The following is a 19526-nucleotide window of genomic DNA, read 5'->3' as shown; positions in this document are numbered from 1 at the left end:
CGGGCAGAGGCACTCCTCACTTCCCAGACGGGGCGGCCAGGCAGAGAAGCTCCTCACTTCTTCCCAGACCATGGGCGGCCGGGCAGAGGTGCTCCTCACTTCCCAGACGGGGCAGCTGGGCAGAGGCGCTCCTCACTTCCCAGACAGGGCGGCCGGGCAGAGAAGCTCCTCACTTCTTCCCAGACCATGGGCGGCCGGGCAGAGGCGCTCCTCATTTCCCAGATGGGGCAGCTGGGCAGAGGTGCTCCTCACTTCCCAGACGGGGCGGCCGGGCAGAGAAGCTCCTCACTTCTTCCCAGACTATGGGTGGCCGGCCAGAGGCGCTCCTCACTTCCCAGACGATGGGGGGCCGGGCAGAGGCGCTCCTCACTTCCCAGACGGGGCGGCCGGGCAGAGGCGCTCCTCACATCCCAGACGATGGGCGGCCAGGCAGAGACGCTCCCCACCTCCCAGACGGGGCGGCGGCCAGGCAGAGCCTGCAATCCCAGCACCCTGGGAGGCCAAGGCAGGCGGCTGGGAGGCGGAGGCTGCAGCGAGCCAAGACCACGCCACTGCACTCCAGCCCGGGCAACACCAAGCACCAAGTGAGCAGGACTCCGTCTGCAGTCCCAGTACCTCGGGAGGCCGAGGCGGGCAGACCACTCGAGGTCAGGAGCTGGAGAGCAGCCTGGCCAACATGGCGAAACGGCGCCTCCAGCCAAAGGACAAAAACCAGGCTGAGGTGGTGGCGCGCGCCCGCAATCCCAGGCAGCCTGCAGGCCGAGGCAGGAGAATCACTGGAGCCGGAGGCAGGGAGTCTGCAGCGTGCCGACTATACTCCAGCCCGGGCAACAGAGGGAAGAAGGGAAGGGAAGGAAAGGAAAGGACAGGACAGGACGGGGGGGGGGGGGGGGGAGGGGGGAGGGGAAGGGGAAGGGAGCCACTCATCAACTTTCAAGGCACATTATCTCCTATGATCCTAAGAAGGCTGAGAAGAGATGAGATACCTGGCAAGGGGCCTGGCCAGGACCTGGAGGCTTGCTCTGCCCTCTGGCATAGCACTGACGCCATGGCACCACGTTGTCCAGTGAAGCTCGGACCGTCCGCCATTATCTTCCTTGTTCTAAACACTCAGCCTCCTTTTGCTCTTAAAATATGTTTCCTTTTGGGAGGCCAAGGCAGGCGCATCACCTGAGGTCAGGAGGTCGAGACCAGCCTGACCAATATGATGAAACCCTGTCTCTACCAAAAATATAAAAATTAGCCGGGCGTGGTGGCTTGAGCCTGTAATCCCAGCTACTTGGGAGGCTGAGACAGGAGAATTGCTTGAACCCAGAGATGGAGGTTGCAGTGAGCCAAGATCATGCCACTACACTCCAGCCTGGGCAACAAGAGTGAAACTCCGTCTCAAAAAAAAAAAAAAAAAAAAGTTTCCTTTTTATTATAAACTCTATGTGCTGATTGTAGAAAATTTAGGCAAGCAAAAAGTTAACAAAATCTCCCATCCCACCACCCAGAAGTAATCACTTTAAATATCACGGTCACCTAATTGTGTACATACACAAGTACACAATTACTTTTTGGTAATTAAAGGGGATATTATGCATATGGTCATATAATAGCTTCTTTTTTTCTTAACACAGTATAAATATTTTCCTGTGCATTTATGATTAGAGCTGTGTAATATTATTCTACTGCATCAGTGTGTTAATCTCATTATCAAATATTTCAACTTGTTTCCAAATTTTTTATATGATAATACTTTTTGAAATACCCTTTTAGCTAAATTTTGTAAGATTCTTAATTCCTTAGAATGAATGTTAAGTAGAACTGCCACATACTGCCAGACTACCCTCAAAAATGATTCGGTTTTTCACTCATACCAGCAGAATCTGTTTCAACTTTCCTATATTTTTTCCACTAATTTCTTTAAAAACTTTTTGCTCACTGTTAAAATCAATCTCGTTGTTGGTGTACATTTCTCACAAGATTTGCTTTTTTATTCAAGTTTACTCTCTACTCTTGTGTTGACTATATTTTCTTATTTTCTATATTTTTGATGCTCTGGCCTTTGAGGTCTTGATCCCAGAGAGGCTGCCCCTCCCAGGGCTACTTAATTCCCAGAGATAGCAAATGGCTCCCTGCGAGTGTGCCTCTGATATATGAACCAACAAATCCAGAGCTCACACCCCCAGCCATCTTCTTTATCAAACTCACACACCAAGCCAATATTTCCCTGGCCTTATAGAGGGCTGTGCATGAGGAACCACCCCATAGCTCAGAGCCTGCTAAAGTATTCAAACTGTCCAATCCTAAACTTCCCCAGTGTAACTACCCTGCATCACCCATTCTTCCCTGCAAAACCCCACTAAAGACTCTGGGCCATGCTCCTCACTCTTCCTCTTCCGCCTCCTGACCGGCCCGGTGCTCCCCCAAGTGGCCCCAGAGCATGACCTGCCCTCCTGTTTCTAGGATCTGAGTATAAAGTTCTTTCCTGACAATTATCCAGGTCTGCATGTCTTACCATAACCAATTAAAATAAATCCTTGGCCCATTTTAACACAATTCTCTCACTGTCTTCCTTCTTTTGTGAGTATTATGACTTTTGCCCACTACTATATATGACTTGTCACTTTTTAAATCACGAAGTCATCTTTGCATATTAAAGTTATAATTTCTTTATCACTTGTTACAAATATTGTAGCAGTTGGAGCTCTGTGAATTATTAGCCATTGTTAGTGTTTAGATGACTACGCAGACATCTGAATGTATGTATGTGTGTGTGTATGTGCATGTATGGCTATATAAAACTACAAATCGGATCACATTATATATACATGCTATTCTGTGACCAGCTTTTCTTTTTCTTTTTCTTTTCTTTTTCTTTTTCTTTTTGAGATAAGGTCTTAGTCTATTGCCCAGGCTGCAGTGCAGTGGTGTGACACGGCTCACTGCAGTCTCGACCTCCTGGGCTCAAGTGATCCTCCCATCTCAGCCTCCTGAGTAGATGGGACTACAAGCATGCACAACCACGCCCAGCAAATTTTTGGTATTTTTTGTAGAGACGGGGTTTCGCCATATTCCTCAGGCTGGTCTCAAACTCCTGGGCTCAAGTGAGCCTCCCACCTCAGCCTCCCAAAGTGCTGGCATTACACGTGTGAGCCACCATGCCCAGCCTGACCTGCTTTTCTTTCTTTCTTTTTTTTTTTTTGAGATAGAGTTTTGCTCTTATTGCACAGGCTGGAGTGCAATGGCGCCATCTTGGCTCACTGCAACCTCTGCCTCCCGGGTTCAAGCGATTCTCCTGCCTCAGCCTCCCAAGTAGCTGGGATTACAGGCTCCTGCCACCATGCTTAGCTAATTTTTTGCATTTTTAGAAGAAACGGGGTTTCACTATGTTGACCAGGCTGGTCACAAACTCCTGACCTCAGGTGATCCACCCACCTCGGCCTCCCAAAGTGCTGGGATTACAGGCGTAAGCCACCGCGCCCGGCCTTACCTGCTTTTCTTAACTCAAGGATAACTCAAGGCATCCAGTTTGTATTGGCCTTTCAATTGTTATTATGGTGTTTTATTACACTGAACAGAAGCCTTATATTTTTATGGCACTAACTTTATTAACCCTTTCACTTAGAGGCACTCCGAGTTTGGTGTCATGCCCTGCTCAGCTTGTTTCTTCCCAGACTATGTGTGGATCTACGACTTCCTCTGCTCTGACCAACCTCCTGTGTACTTTCTGGGTTGGACTGGCCAGCCCCAGCCCTGCTTCCTACCAGTCTGTCAGACCAATGCTATAAACAACAGACCAAAGGGAAAATTCAAAGGATGAGATGTGGCAGAAGCTGTATTTCCTACAAGAGATACTTTACAAATATCAAAAGGTAAGGGCAGCCTGATTAAAAAAATAAGTAAAGTACATAAATAGGGTAGTCGCAAAGATGAAATTCAAATGTGTAAGAAGAAATAGGAAAAAATGTTCAACCTCTCTAGTAATAAAATAAACACAAATTAAAATAAGATCGTATGTTTGCCTGTATGTTTCCCACTCAGGCAGCAGGCAAAGATGAAAGAGACTGACAAAATCCAGTGTTGCCAAGTAAGTAGGAGAATTAGTGCCCCAAGCCTGTAAAAGTAAACATCAATGCAATCTCAAGGAGGTTACTGCGCCACTGCACAAATATGTGAGAAGAATGGCCTCTCCCTGTGGTTTACAGAAGGGAAATGTCTGAAAGCACTTACTGTCCATTGATAGGGGACTGGTTAAATAAATGATGGCAGAGCCATACATACAGCCTCAGAAAATGAAGTCCACTGACATAGAAAGCTTAAGAAAAGCAGGTCATAGAACAGCATGTATATATGATGTGACCCCATTTGGGTAAAATTTCATAAAACCATTCGTGCACACATACACATTTGGGTGTCTGAATGGATGGTTATCAAACTGCTAACTGGTTATCTCTGAGATTTCAGGCAATCTTTTTAATATTATTTAAATTTTTTAAAAATGAGTATTGTTTAGGAAAAAACAATACTTTTCATTTTGGAAGAAAATACTCCTTTTTTCAACCCCAAACTCTAGAAGCTCTGTGATCCAGATCACCTCATGGTGCTCTTGCTCTCACCCACCTTCCAGGGCTCCCTGGCTCCTTCGTCTCTCTAACACTGTGGGCATGCCCTTTCTGTGTATTTCACCTAGAAATCCTCACAACAGAGTGCCAGCAGGAGCTGCCCCTTCTTGCTTCTCAGTCTTGGATGCAGTGATAGAGAACAAGTGGAGAAATGAAATCCCGAGGTGGGTCCATCAGTCCCCAGGGGGCATAAGCTACACTTGGAATCTGGGAGCCCTCTTTCCAGGCAGATGTGCTGGTGCCCTTGCCTCGTCCTCAGCCCCTGGAAGCCCTGTCTGCCCAGAACCTGGCTAAAAGGCAGAGCAGACAGCCAGCATCATGCCTTCAAGGAAGCCCCTACCCAAGTCCAAACCTCTCTTCTCCATCTGCACTTACTCCCCTGGTGATGGCGTCGGCCTCACAGCTCTAACTATAAACGATGTGCTCTCCAGACCCTCCTTGCCCCCTGCCTACTCCACATCTCCACCTGCATGTCTAGCAGGCATCTTGAAACAGGACTCTTGATTTCTTACTCCTAAATTCAGCCTTCCCCTGTTACTGTACATCTCGGTCCATGTTACCAACAGTCACCCAGATGCTCAAGCAAAAAGCCTTGGAGTGCTCCTCAGGTCCTGCTCACATAACAATCCAGCCCATCTGCAAATCCTCTGGGCAGTCCCTTCCACATCATCCAAAATCTGTCCCATCAGCACCTCCCCCAACTCCTGCCCAAGCCGTGTCCCCTCTGGCCTGGACGGCTGCCCCAGCCTCCTCCTTTGCCTCCTTCCTCTTATTCCCTCCCGTTCACCTCACTCTGCCCCTACCATCACACACCTCATTCTCTAACTGCAGCAGCAGGAGTGCGTCTAACTTTACAATGCAAACTTACTGCTGCCCAGCTGAGAAGCCCTCAACAGCTTTCCATCATACTTAGAGCAAACCCTGCAACCCTCCCCTGGCCCTCAAGGCTCCCTGTGAGCTGGTCCCTGCCGGCCTCTCCAACCCCACTCTCCCTGCCCCTTGCAGTAAGTTACTCCCTTCCTGTTGTTCCCTGAACACACACCCAGCCTGCTCCCCGCTTGATGTCTGCACGCGTGCTGGTCCCTCTGCCTGGAGCACTCTACCCCTAGATAGTAGCTCTCTCACTCTCTTGCGCCATTCACATCTCAACTCAAATGTCCCCTCCTCAGAGCAGCCCCTCATCTAAAATAGCATCTCCTGTTGCTTTATCCCTCACCCTACTTATTTTTCCCTCTTGGCCTTCATTGCTACAGGACATTCCCACACACACTTGGGCAGGAACTTTGTCCGTTTCATCCCGCAGCGTGCAGAGCAGTGCCTGGGCACAGCTGGTACTCAATACACATTTGTCCAAAGAATGAATCAAGGGTTTGTTTGCATTTAAATCCAAGTGTCCACAGAGACCAGGGCCCACGCTTTAGATAACTGGGCACTCCAGGTGCTTGAGGGGCTACATCCTGCAGCATCCCCCTAAGACACAGACACAAAGCCAGCCTTGTCTGTTCAAGAGTTTTCTGGTGAGGTTTTCTCTGGGAGGTGGGCAAGGGCAGGCCGTCTTGCAGGGAACCTTCCAGAGTTCTGAGGATCCTGTCTCCAGGTCCCTCCCTACCCTCATCCTGCCTTTCTGAAAAGACCACGGTGGACTCCCTCCCACAGTTGCCCCACAGGTGGGGCTATGACAGGGCACAGGCTTACCACGGTGCACCCATTGTAGAGGTTATGCTGGTCCTTGTGGGCGTGGGCACAGAAGTCCATGCAGGCCGTAACCCCCGCGAAGGGCCGTCCTTCCTTCAGCCCCAGACGGCAGTCAATCGCTATTTCCTCGTTGGTCACCTGTGTAGACAGCCAAGGAGAGGTGCTCACATGACCTGAGGCGAGTGGCCCCGATTCTGCACCTGGGGAGGCCAGGTCTTGGAAGGAGGGATGTTAAGGATGATAGTCACCTTGCCCTTCGACTGCAGGAGGGAGGTTTTCTGGCTGAGAGGCCCCAGCTACAAAAAAGTTACTTTCAGGCTCCTGTAGGAATTACTTCCTTCTGGGTTATCCCAAGTCCCCTTGCTTTGTCTAGGAGATACAAGGGTGACAGGTGAGAGAAACTCAGGCCTCACCAGTGGATACCAGAGCAGAGGAGGTGGATGGGTTACCAGGCGAAGGGAGAAGACCAGGATAGAAGAGGGACGGTGTGGGATGCAGGCAGCCAGGCGTAAAAAAGGGGTTTTTATCAAAGAACTACATCATATCGCTTTACTTCTGGACTGGGCTCTTCCCATAAGAGAGCAAAAGAGCCCACTCTCCCACTTCCCACCTTCAGAGCCTGAGCAGAGATGTGGGCGGTGACATGTGGGCAGCAAAAGGCCCAGGGCCTGTTACCTGGTTCTGATAGGCCTGAGGGGCCAGTCGCTTGTACAGGGGAGCGACTTCGGTGGCCAGGTCCTGGAAACTCTTCCGGAGCACTTCTTCCTGCAGAGAGAGGAGCAGTCACACATGCAGAGCAGCCCTGCCTGGCAGACCCTGCACCCTGGAAGTGGATTGGCATTCCTGAAGCATCGTGGGGGAGGCTGGAGGGAGGTGTCATCAGGTGTCTTTCTGGCCTTTCCTTCAGGAGGGCTGTGGTGCTGTGTCTACTTCACAGCTGGGGACACTGAGGCTCCCAGGAAAAGCTGTGGAAGCCATGGCCTGAAGGTCTAGTCATCCTGCCTGCTAAACTACTGCTCCTTCAGGCTCCCGCCCAGTTCAGCCCAGAACATATCAAACAGTTTCTTGCTTTCGAGTGCTGAACACCCTAGGTCAGAGGTGTGGCATAGTGGGAATGAAAAAGCCAAGAGCAACAACTGTGGATCCTTCCTCCCAGGCTACAGACAGGAAGAGAGACGCAGGATCCATGCTAGAAATTCCATAGCCAGCCCAGCCCAGCCCAGCCCAGAGCCTGTCATAAGACAGGGAGGGATACGGACAGACTTCAAAGCTCCAGCTGCTAGACTCGTACTACGTAATGTTATTCACAAACCACATGTAGCTACAGATATACAGATGAATTCTATTTTTTTTTTCTTTGAGACAGAGGCTCACTCTGTCACCCAGGCTGGAGTACAGTGGCACGATCTTGGCTCACTGCAACCTCCTGGGTTCAAGCAATTCTCCTGCCTCAGCCTCCCGAGTAGCTGGGATTACAGGTGCCCACACCCGGCTAATTTCTTTTATATTTTTAGTAGAGACGGGGTTTTGCCATGTTGGCCAGGCTGGTCTCAAACTCCTGACCTCAGGTGATCCACCCGCCTTGGCCTCCCAAAATGCTAGGATTACAGGCATGAGCCACCATGCCCGGCCTGAATTCTAATAAACATTAAAGAAATTCCAAGTCTTTGCTATTGTGAATAGTGCTGCAATAAACATACGTGTGCATGTGTCTTTATAGCAGCATGATTTATACTCCTTTGGGTATATACCCAGTAATGGGATGGCTGGGTCAAATGGTATTTCTAGTTCTAGATCCCTGAGGAATCGCCACACTGACTTCCACAATGGTTGAACTAGTTTACAGTCCCACCAACAGTGTAAAAGTGTTCCTGTTTCTCCACATCCTCTCCAGCACCTGTTGTTTCCTGATTTTTTAATGATGGCCATTCTAACTGGTGTGAGATGGTATCTCACTGTGGTTTTGATTTGCATTTCTCTGATGGCCAGTGATGATGAGCATTTCTTCATGTGTTTTCTGGCTGCATAAATGTCTTCTTTTGAGAAGTGTCTGTTCATGTCCTTTGCCCACTTTTTGATGGGGTTGTTTGTTTTCTTCTTGTAAATTTGTTTGAGTTCATTGTAGATTCTGGATATTAGCCCTTTGTCACAATAGCAAAGACTTGGAACCAACCCAAATGTCCAACAACGATAGACTGGATTAAGAAAATGTGGCACATATACACCATGGAATACTATGCAGCCATAAAAAATGATGAGTTCGTGTCCTTTGTAGGGACATGGATGAAACTGGAAAACATCATTCTCAGTAAACTATCGCAAGGACAAAAAACCAAACACCGCATGTTCTCACTCATAGGTGGGAATTGAACAATGAGAACTCATGGACACAGGAAGGGGAACGTCACATTCCGGGTACTGTTGTGGGGTGGGGGGCGGGGGGGGCGGGGACAGCATTAGGAGATATACCTAATGCTAAATGACGAGCTAATGGGTGCAGGAAATCAACATGACACATGGATACATATGTAACAAACCTGCACATTGTGCACATGTACCCTAAAACCTAAAGTATAATAAAAAAAAAAAAAAATTAAAGAAATTCATTCCCTCAGTTGCACTAGTCCCATTTTAAATACTCAGCAGCTACACGTGGCTCCTGTATGGACAGCAGAGAATGTTTCCACCATCACAGAAAGTACTGTGGGACAGCACTGCTCTACGTGAAGCAGCAGCCCCTGGTGACATGTGGCAGAGAGTTCCAGGTATCTACAGCCTCTGTCTGGCCCTCCAAAAACAAGCAGGGCTTGAAGGGCTCCTAGGATACCATGAGCACAGGCACAAAGGGTTTATGAAGAAGAAAGCAGGAAGAGAGGAAAGAGAAAAAGAACCAAGCACACAGCATGAGAAATGGAAGGTGGAGACCCACAGCTCAGCTGTACATCCAGTGGGGTCGCCAGGGCTGCCAGCCACTCTTGACCAGGCCAGCCTCGGCCAGTGAGGCCGGGCCACCTCCCTGCCTGCTGTCCAGATGCTGCCACCAGCACAGCAGGGGGCAAGGCTTGTGAGCTCTAGGGACACACAGGCCTGAGTTTCAAACCTGCCTTCACCATGAACTAGCCACATGGGCTTAAGGAAGCCATCTGCCTCATCCGTAAAGTGACAGGTAACACTGCCTAGATCACTGGGGTGGAGGGGTCATGAAATCATCTGAGAAACCTGTGAGGGGCTTGGCACAGTGCTTAGCACATCGTAAGAGCACAGGAAGTGGCGGCTGGTAGAAGAGGGAAAGAATTTGAGAGAAATTAAGCCAATGTCTTTCCATTCCTGGTAGTTCTTAGGACCTGGTGGCCCCAGGGCTCCATTCATTGAAGCAACCACATCTGCTGCTTGTAGGGGAGGGTGAATCTTACCATAAATAAAAATCTAATAACAAATTAGACTATTTGCATGCAGGTCTATTAGACTATTTAAGTCTAAAAGCCAGGTCTGGGGTAAACAGAGTTCTGAATTTGAAAATGCTTCCTTTTGCTTATGAGGACCCAAGCTTGGCAGTCAGAGCACAGAAGGTGACATAGGCTTTGGTGTAGAGAGGGTGTCCCTGCGCCATGGGAAGTGGGAAGCCCTTCTGGTACTAGGAGCTTGGAGAGATTTGGAAGGTTGTGACTTGAGTTCACATATTTGGATATTTGTCTGTATCCTAGCAAAGGAAGCCAGCACTCCACCCGCTCAGGAGCCCAGGCAGGAGGAAGGTAAAGTGGCAGACAGCCTGGATAGGCTCGTGCCTTCCTTGCATTTGGAGCTGAGTGGAGACCGCCTCTCGGGAGGGCCTTTGCCATGCAGGCATCAGAGGACAAACAACAGAGGGGAGGCGGCCTGAGCAGATGCTCTGGCCCCCACGGCCTCAGGGCAGCTTCCCCTGTTGTCTTGGGGCTGGGGGAGGCTCTGCAGGGAAGGGGTCTAGGTAAGGAGCCTGCAGAGAGAAGGTGCCGTGCCTAGCGGTCGTACTGTATGGACACCAGTCCAGAGCCCAGGGATCAGGCCAGGCCTCCAGCATAGAGACTGCAAGGGCCCGGACAACTGCCCAGAGACGTCTGTCCGGCAGCCAGGCAGGGTGGGAGATACCTTGGGAAGTACAGCGAAGGCCCAGAGGATGGCCCGCACGCGGGTGACTGCCTTTCCTGCTAAACCTCACACCCAGAAAGGTGTCCTGGGAAGATGGGGGGAAGAAATGACCTCTGAGAGGGCCAAATTCTGACAAGCAATTTGAATATGTATCTTCGATATTTGGAATATTTACCTAAAAGAGATGGTTTAAATTGGAAGAGCCTGGGGCACCCATAACTGCTAGGTCTAATTTTTCACATTTGGTGCCCTCCACACACCCCTTATTTCACAGCAAGATAAGGTCAGCTTTTAAAAAAACGAAAACAAGTTCCACTTCCTGCGCATCTGAGTCATGGCGTGCCAGTCCCACCTCCCGCTGGACTATGAAGGACGTCAGGCGAGAAAGGGTGGGAGGCAGGGTCCCCGCCCAGCTCTGCTCACCTCTTTGGGATTGTCCCCTGCGAGGCGGAACTTGCGAGGTGTCTTGCTCCGAGCATACTTGCAGCCATTGAAGTACATGCTCCAGGAACAACCAAAGGAGAAGGAGGCACCGCAGGTGTTGGGGTCTTTGCCTTGGCAAGCGCAGGTCCGGCTGCAACACACAGCACAGGTCAGGGATACAGATGCAATATCCCTTCGTTCTGGAGTATTCCTCCTCCCTCAAGGGGTGGCCCTGCTGAGCCCTGGCACCCATCAGCCTCCCAGTGACTGAGACTCATCCTTCCCCGCCCCCAACCCCTTTCTCAAGTTTCCTTGAGTAGAAAGCCAGATCTAAGCAGCCTCTTCTGCCTGCACCACTGCGAGCCTGCAGGTCTAACACTGAGTCTGTTGCTGGGAGCAGCACATGGGTTTACAGAAGTAAGGGGGAAGAATCTGGTAAAAACCCATTAAGGTTTATACTTTCCCTTAACTCTAATATCTTAACCAGCTCCAGCACAGACCATATGAACAGGGAAATGATGTGAGCCCCAGGGTTTGAACGTGCCTATTTCCTATAGCCCAGATGCTAACAGGCCTTTCAATAAAGTATACTGAGATGAAAATTAATGCTTAATACAATCTGGAAACAACCCAAGTGCCCCTAACCGGGGAATGGATAAGCAAACTGTGATAGATCCACACAGTGGATTAAGACTCAGTGATAAAAAGGAACGAGCTACTGACACACACGTCAACACAGATGAACACTGAAAACACTATGTTCAATGGAAGAAGCCAGACTCAGAAAGCTACACCCTGTATGATCCCATTTATGTGACATTCTCACAGAGGCAAACCTACAGGAACAGGAAACGAGACCGGTGGCTGCCCAGGGCTAGGGGAGGGCTTGCTTATAAAGGGCATGGGGCAGTTGGAGGGGGAAGATGGAACTGTTCTTTATCTTTTTTTTTTTTTTTTTTTTTTTGAGACGGAATTCTGTTCTGTTGCTCAGGCTGGAGTGCAATGACATGATCTTGGCTCACTGCAACCTCCGCCTCCCAGGTGAAAGTGATTCTCATGCCTCAGCCTCCTGAGTAGCTGGGATTACAGGCATGAGTCACCACGCCTGGCTAATTTTTGTATTTTTAGTAAAGACAGGGTTTCGCCATGATGGCCAGGCTGGTCTCGAATTCCTGGTCTCAGGCGATCCACCCGCCTTGGCCTCCCAAAGTGCTGCGACTACAGGCATGAGCCACCATGCCCAGCCCTGTTGTATATCTTGATTGTGGTGGTGGCAGGTACGTGACTGTAAACATTTGTCAAAACTATATACCTAAGAGGATGAATTTTATTGTAAATAAATATACCTTCATTTTTAAACATGGGAAAAACTCTAATAAGGGCAGGGTTTTTTTGTTTTATTTTTGAGACGGAGTCTTATGTCGCCCAGGCTGGAGTGCAGTGGTGCAATCTCGGCTCCCTGCAACCTCCGCCCCCCGAGTTCAAGCAATTCTTCTGTCTCAGCCTCCTGAGTACCTGGGACTACAGGCATGTGCCACCACGCCCGACTGATTTTTTTATTTTTAGTAGAGATGGGGTTTCACCATATTGGCCAGGCTGGTCTCAAACTCCTGACCTTGTGATCCACCCACTTTGGCCTCCCAAAGTGCTGGGATTATAGGCATGGGTCACCACGCCCGGCCAAGGGCAGGTTTTGTAAATATCTTCGATACCTTCTATTTGTGGGGCACAGGTACTTCACACTCGCTAACATCATTAGTGCCAGTATATCGACCTGGGGTTTAACGGTGAAGTCAAATTAGCAGACCCTCTGGAGCCAGAGCTAGAACCTAGCTCAAGCAAGATCTGTGGATATGCCTTCCTCAACCACAGTCCTAACTGTGCAGGACAAACAGTGCCACAGAGAGGGCCCCTAGGAGCCTTCCCCAGGGTTGCCCGCAGTCTCCTGTATTTGCTGCCCAGGACCCTATAGGTGAGCCCTGGCCCTGCAGCCCCCTGCTACATACTCATCGTTGAGGCCGCATCTCCGGCTGGTGGGGTTCCCATACTTCCGGAGGGTGTCGGTGAGCTCCTGGTAGAGGGTGTCTCCGAGGCTACGGGGAATGCCCTCCCAGGCCAGGATGAGGATGACGATCACAGCATTCTGGCAGTGGTGGCCTGTCCGGTGCCGCACCAGGCAGAGCAGCTTCTCCTCCAGCGTGTGCCTGCGGATCACCTGCAGGGACGCAGGGTGTGAGGGGCAGGAGCCAGGTACCTGTGCTCCTCTGCATGGTGCCACCCCTCCCTCTGTCACACAGACCCAGGGTGCAGGTCTTAAGCGCAGGGTTCTAGGGATGTCATGCCCTGACGACAGCAACCTCACAAGCTAAGAGGCCATAGGGAACAAATAGGGAACATTATTAGGAACAAATGTTTTGTTAGGGAACAAAAACATAAAAGTTATTTTGAGAGTGAAATAAAAAATAATTACCACAAAATCTAAGTTGCTGATGACTTACATAGGCTTAGGAGTAAAAATATACATACAAAAATTGTAAGCCAAAATACAGTCAGATTTTTATGTTATCCTACAACATTTGCAGAGAAAATGCTGCATACCTGTGTGTTTTTAGTTAACAGGCAAGGGGCTTGGCACTGTGGAAAACAGTCTGGCAATGCCTCCAAAAGCTAAACATAGGATTACCATATGATCCAGCAATTCCATGCCTAGGAATACACTCAAGGGACTGAGAGCAGGACTCAGGTAGATCCCTGAATACACACGTTCACTACAGCATTATTCACAACAGCCAAAAGGTGGAGGCACCCCCAGGGTCCATTGGTTGATGAATAGGTAAGTACGACATGGTATAGACAGACAACCAGGTATTACTCAGCCTTAAAGAGAAACAAAATTCTGATCCATGTTACAACATGGATGAACTCCAAAAACATGCTAAATGAAATAAGCCAGACACAAAAGGACACATAGTGCATGATTCCACTGATATGAGACACCCAGAACAGTTCCATTCAGAGAGACAGAAAGTAGATTAGAGCTTACCAGGGCCTGGGAGAGGGGAGAATGGGGAATTACTGTTAACGGGTGCAGAGTTTCAGTACAGGATGTTGAAAAAGTTCTGAAAATAGACTATGTTGACGCTTGTACAACAATGTGAATGTACTTAATGCCACCAACCTGTACACTGAAAAATGGTTAAAATGTTAGATTTTATTTCTACACAAACTTTTTTTTTTTTTTTTTTTGAGTCAGGTTCTTACTCTGTTGCCCAGGCTGGAGTGCAGTGGCATGATCATAGCTCACTGCAGCTTCGAACTCCTGGGCTTAAGCGATCCTCCCACTTCAGCCTTCTTGAGTACCTAGGACTACAGACACACGCCACCATGCCCAGCTAATTTAAAAAAATTTTTTAAGAGACAGGGTCTCACTATGTTGCCCAGGCTGGTCTTGAACTGCTGGGGCTCACGTGATCCTCCTGCCTCAGCCTTCCAAAGTGCTGGGATTACAGACATGAGCCACTGCATTACCACAATTTTAAAAATGTACTACACCAAAAACCATTGAATTGTATGCTTCAAGTGTGTGAACTGTATGGTATGAGAATTATATCTCAATAAAGCTACTTTTTTTTTTTTTTTTTTTTTTTTTTTTTTTAAGCAAGAGCCCTGGGCATCAACTGCTCTGCTGCTCAGGATCCAGGTCTGAGGTCTGGGTTCTCATTCACTCCCAAACACTGTCCTGGTTTATAAAAAGATGTCAGGGCCAAGAGGCCTGGGAGCTGGGGAAGGAGGTGGCTGAAAATTGCCAGAGAATGCCAGATAATTCCATGACCAGATAAGATGTGAGGGCCTGTGGGCAGGGGAAGTATGAGGGTAGACTGGAAAGGGCTCTGAGTGTCAGGCCCAGGGGCAGGGCCTTGAGGTGGGGACTCCATGCAGGATGGTGAGCAGGGAGCTTACATAAAGAGTTTCATGCTTTAGAAAGGGGGGGCAGAAAATCGGGAGAAGGGCAAGACGGGGAGACCAGCTGGAACACCATTGACATAATGCAAGCAAAATGAATAAAGTCCTGACTACGGCAGGGGGTAAGGAAACAGGAGAAGAATGGATTCCTGAGGCTGAGGGACAAGGAAGAACCCTGAGTGACTTCCATACTTTGTAGCTCAGGAGACTGAGTGGGCATGGGTGTGGTTTACTGGCGAGTTAACTGGGGAGCATCCTGAGGCTGAGGTACCTTAGAGCAGGGGTTTCTGACCCCCAGGGTGCGGACCTGTACTGGGTCTGTGGCCGGTTATGAACTGGGCTGCACAGCAGGAGGTGAGCAGCAGGTGAGCGGGCGTTACCGCCTGAGCTCCACCTCCTGTCAGATCGGCAGCGGCATTAGATTATCATAGGAGCACAAACCCTATTGTGAACTGCGCATGTGAGAGACCTAGGTAGTGCACTCCTTTTGAGAATCTAATGCCTGAATGGTCTTCCAGGAAACCAGTCCCTGGTGCCAAAAAGGTTGGGGACAGGCCAGGCGTGGTGGCTCACACTTGTAATCCCAGCACTTTGGGAGGCCGAGGCGGGCGGATCACGAGGTCAGGAGATCGAGACCACAGTGAAACCCCGTCTCTACTAAAAAAAAATACAAAAAATTAGCCGGGCGTGGTGGCGGGCGCCTGTAGTCCCAGCTACTCGGAGAGGCTGAGGCAGGAGAATGGCGTGAACCCGGGAGGCAGAGCTTGCAGTGAGCCGAGATTGCGCCACTGCACTCCAGCCTGGGTGACAGAGCGAGACTCCGTCTCAAAAAAAAAAAAAAAAAAAAAAAAGGTTGGGGACCACTGCCTTAGAGCACCTGAGTGGTCTCTAAGGATACCCCCCCAGAGTGGGTCTGGAGGTCAGGAGATGCTGGGTTGCAGACAGACCTGGTCACGAGTGGGTCGTGCTGGGAGACCCTGAAAGGGGTAGCCAGGCAGGCAATACAAATGAGGAAAGTGGGCCAGATGAAGAAGGTGGGCAGGATCCAAGACTAGTGGGCGGTGTGGACCGAGGCAAAGTGAAAAGCATCTGCCCTGTCAACAGCGGGAAGCCAGGCCTTAGTGCCATCAACTACCGCCTGGGGCAAATTCCAGCCCAGTGAGACTAATTCTTCCAATTTTGCAAGAAAAAAATGGAAATCCAGTTTTACATAAAATCTCTCTCCAAAAACATGAGTGCTCCAATTTTCTTTTTTTTATTTACTGCGGAAAAATATACAAACAATTTACCATTTTAATCACTTCAAAGTACACAGTTTAGTGGCATTAGGTATATTCATATTGCTGTGCAACCATTACAACCACCCATCTCTAAAATTTTTTCATCTTGCACAACAAACTCTGTTCATTAAGGAACTCTCCATTCTCCCCTCCTGAAACCACTGTTCTACTTTCTGCCTCTGTTTCTCTTTTTTTTTGAGACCGAGTCTTGCTCTGTTGCCCAGGCTGGAGTGCAGTGGCATGATCTCAGCTCACTAAAACCTCTGCCTCCTGGGCTGAAGCGATTCTCCCCACTGTCTCCAGAGTAGCTGGGACTACAGGCGCGTGCTACCACGCCTGGCTAATTTTTTGCATTTTTAGTAGAGACAGGGTCTCACCAGGCCAGGTGTGGTGGCTCACGCCTGTAATCCCAGCACTTTGGGAGGTCGAGGCAGGCGGATCACGAGGTCAGGAGATCGAGACCATCCTGGCTAACACAGTGAAACCCCGTCTCTACTAAAAAATACAAAAAATTAGCTGGGCATGGTAATGGGCACCTGTAGTCTCAGCTGCTTGGGAGGCTGAGGCAGGAGAATGGTGTGAACCCAGGAGGCGGAGCTTGCAGTGAGCTGAGATCGCACCACTGCACTCTAGCCTGGGTGACGGAGCGAGACTCCATCTCAAAAAAAAAAAAAAAAGAAAAAAAAAAGAGACAGGGTCTTACCAGGCTCGTCTTGAACTCCTGACCTCAGGTGATCTGCCCACTTGGTCTCCCTAAGTGCTGGGATTACAGGCGTGAGCCACCATGCCCAGCCTACTTTCTGCATCTGAATTTAACTGTTCTAGGTACCTCATGTAAGTGGAATCATACAGTATTTATCCTTTTATGACTTGCTTATTTCACTTAATGTAATGTCATAACCATGTTGTAGCATGTGCTGGAATTTCCTTCAGACTTTGAAAGGATACTTTGCATGCTGAACAAAACACATCTCTAGCCAGGAATTCCTGCTCTGAGGCACAGCAAGAACGTTGCTTCCCCACTAAAGCATCAATTGTATTATTCTTTTGAAATGTGTATTTTGGGTATCAGTAATACCTGAACACGGTATTAAATAAGATACTGAGTTAGAACTCTCTGTGTGATTGCCTGGCTTCTTGCAGATTAGGCTGAGTGCATCATGGGCATCGACGCACATCTGTGGACACTGATAAGGCCGTGGTCTCTGTGACTAGGGTTTGTGAGGCACTATGGTCAACTTCTGCTCCTGGCCGGGGAAACGCAGCCAATCACACTCATGGAAGAGACATTCGGAGCACTCAAGTCACCCAACCAGTCATGGCTGTGACTGAGGCCATGCCATTCTGGTTTCCCAAATGGCAAACACGCAATGTCATTAGACACAAGCAGACAGCTATCTGTGGCCCATCCTCACAGGCCCGTGGGTGCACTAAAAAAACTAAGAAAAACAGCACAGAGGAGTTCCCTACCCACACTCCTATGAAGGAGCCTGGCAGGGTGAAACACACAAACATGTCAAAGTCAAAGGCTGACAGAGGCACAAACACATCCATACCTGAGCAGAGCAAGAGAGACGGCTCCAACTCAGCCACAGGATCCTCAACAGCTCATCCAGCTTCTAGGCAGAATTCCCTGAGCACCAGACCAAGAGTAACACAACCCCCAGCAGAACCCCAGCCCTGTCTTCCCACAGCTCCCACCACGGTGCTTGGTTCTAACACCTGCAGCTTCCTAAGTCTGTTTCACTGTGTCCCTAATGAGCCTACAAGTTCCTGCCTTCCGACCTCTGTGACCTTTACACACCGGTACGGGCAGCATCTCTGGAGTTCTTTCCCAGAGCCCATCTTGCTGCCAGGTGTTGCCTTTGGCATGCCTCTGTTGTTTTGGGCCTTCAGAGTGCAACCAGGGCATGCCTGGAATCTTCCATATTTTGTACAGGCCACCTTAAAATCACAGATGACCAGAGGGCTCTCTGGGCTGAACCACTGCTTCCTAGGTCATCCTCTCAACACACATTTGCCGGGAACCCATGATGTACCTTGACTGTGTCCCCGCATCCTGGCCAGTCAAGTGCAGAACATGTGAGGCACACTGCTTTAAGCTGAAGGTATGGCTGGGGGCTAGGGAGCGGCTGAAACACAGGCACGAATCTTGGTTGGAAAACAAAAGCCAGGCTCTGGACACCAGACCAGGCGGGGTGCGGACATGCACAGGAGGCACTGGATGCCTACACTCACCCGTGGCCACAGAACCGGCTCTGGGCTCCTGACACTACACTGCCACCAAGAATAATCCGTCCTTCTAAGCATCCGTGGGTCACTTTCCCCGCAGGGCAGGGAGAAGGAGCACTCAACCCCTCTTCAACTTCCAAAGAAGGTGGAACTTTTTAAACCAAGCCCTCTTACCAAAACATAGGGTATTTGACAGTTGTGTAGCAAAAAGAAAACCCCAGAAATCCACCACACTAAAGGAGATGGCCAGAAAACAAAAAGCCCTCAGCACTGCCGTTTTCTTGCCACTACAATAGTTCTGTGACTGACCACCCATTTGCTCCTCCCATAAAAAAAATGTATTTCCTCTCCTTTTCTCTTCACTCATCAGACATGGGAAGTCCCACCCTCTGCAAACACTATCAGCACCTTCTATGCTCACCCACCAGGGCTCAGTGACACCCACGAGTTGTTCCCTCCTTGAATGTAACCTCCAGTTCACTGCGCCCATGTGCCCTGCTCTGGGCATCCGTCCACAGACCCCAGAGCAATAGCATACTGAGGACAAAGTTCCTGCCCCTCCATCCTCCTGCCTTCCTCCCCAGCCCCAGCAACTGGCCCCGGTCTGCAGGCAAACGTGCTCTTCCCAGCCCTCAGCAGGGCCACACGAGCCCTGGCCAGGGCTTATGGCTTTACCACTGTATCCGGGGTCTAGAAATGCATCTTCTTTAAGCCACCCACAGGACCAGCTATTCTTTAAGGGGCCAACTTTCTTGAAGCTGGAAAAGTCTCTAACTCTACCTATGCTCCAAGATCTTCATTTTTATGTCCAAGACTTTGGAATTCCTCAATGACTGCATGAATTAGCAGGAGAAAGGGGCAGCTGTCACTCTATAGCTGACGTCTGTCAGCTTTCTCTGATGGGTTCTCTGGGGAGGTAACACCCCACCATGATAAGCCACATCAGACTTCTCACTGCAATGACCACCTCTCACGAGGGTGGGGGCAGCCTGCTTCTTCATACTTATGAATACACTAAGTGATTCCAGATTCTTTGGTTGTATATAATTCTGCAATGCTGACTAAAAATTGCTAAAAATAGTAAACTTGGTAGTTCAAGTTCAGACACCTTTTATTTTCACCAAACACAAAGACACAAAGGCACAGGGTGTATACCAGGTAAAAACAGGCACATATATCCTATGCATGTTGTAGCATA

At 49.4% G+C, this 19526-nt stretch overlaps 1 protein-coding gene across 2 annotated transcripts in view; it reads right to left on the bottom strand.

The window, feature by feature from the left end:
• TET3 (tet methylcytosine dioxygenase 3) overlaps positions 1-19526 on the bottom strand; it is a 130081-nt gene that overhangs the window by 14762 nt on the left and 95793 nt on the right. For both annotated transcript variants that reach the window (XM_032176527.2, XM_032176528.2), the window contains exons 6-9: positions 12860-13068; positions 10854-11004; positions 6981-7070; positions 6306-6443 (exon numbers count right to left, since the gene is read on the bottom strand). In XM_032176527.2, coding sequence (XP_032032418.1) covers positions 6306-6443; positions 6981-7070; positions 10854-11004; positions 12860-13068 — 588 coding nt within the window. The remainder of the gene's footprint in view (positions 1-6305; positions 6444-6980; positions 7071-10853; positions 11005-12859; positions 13069-19526) is intronic.

This window comes from Hylobates moloch, unplaced genomic scaffold, assembly GCF_009828535.3.
Source record: "Hylobates moloch isolate HMO894 unplaced genomic scaffold, HMol_V3 SCAFFOLD_15, whole genome shotgun sequence".
Classification (NCBI taxonomy): domain Eukaryota; kingdom Metazoa; phylum Chordata; class Mammalia; order Primates; family Hylobatidae; genus Hylobates; species Hylobates moloch.
Note: the sequence above shows the minus strand (reverse complement) of the source record. Positions and strands in the feature narration are given on the sequence as shown.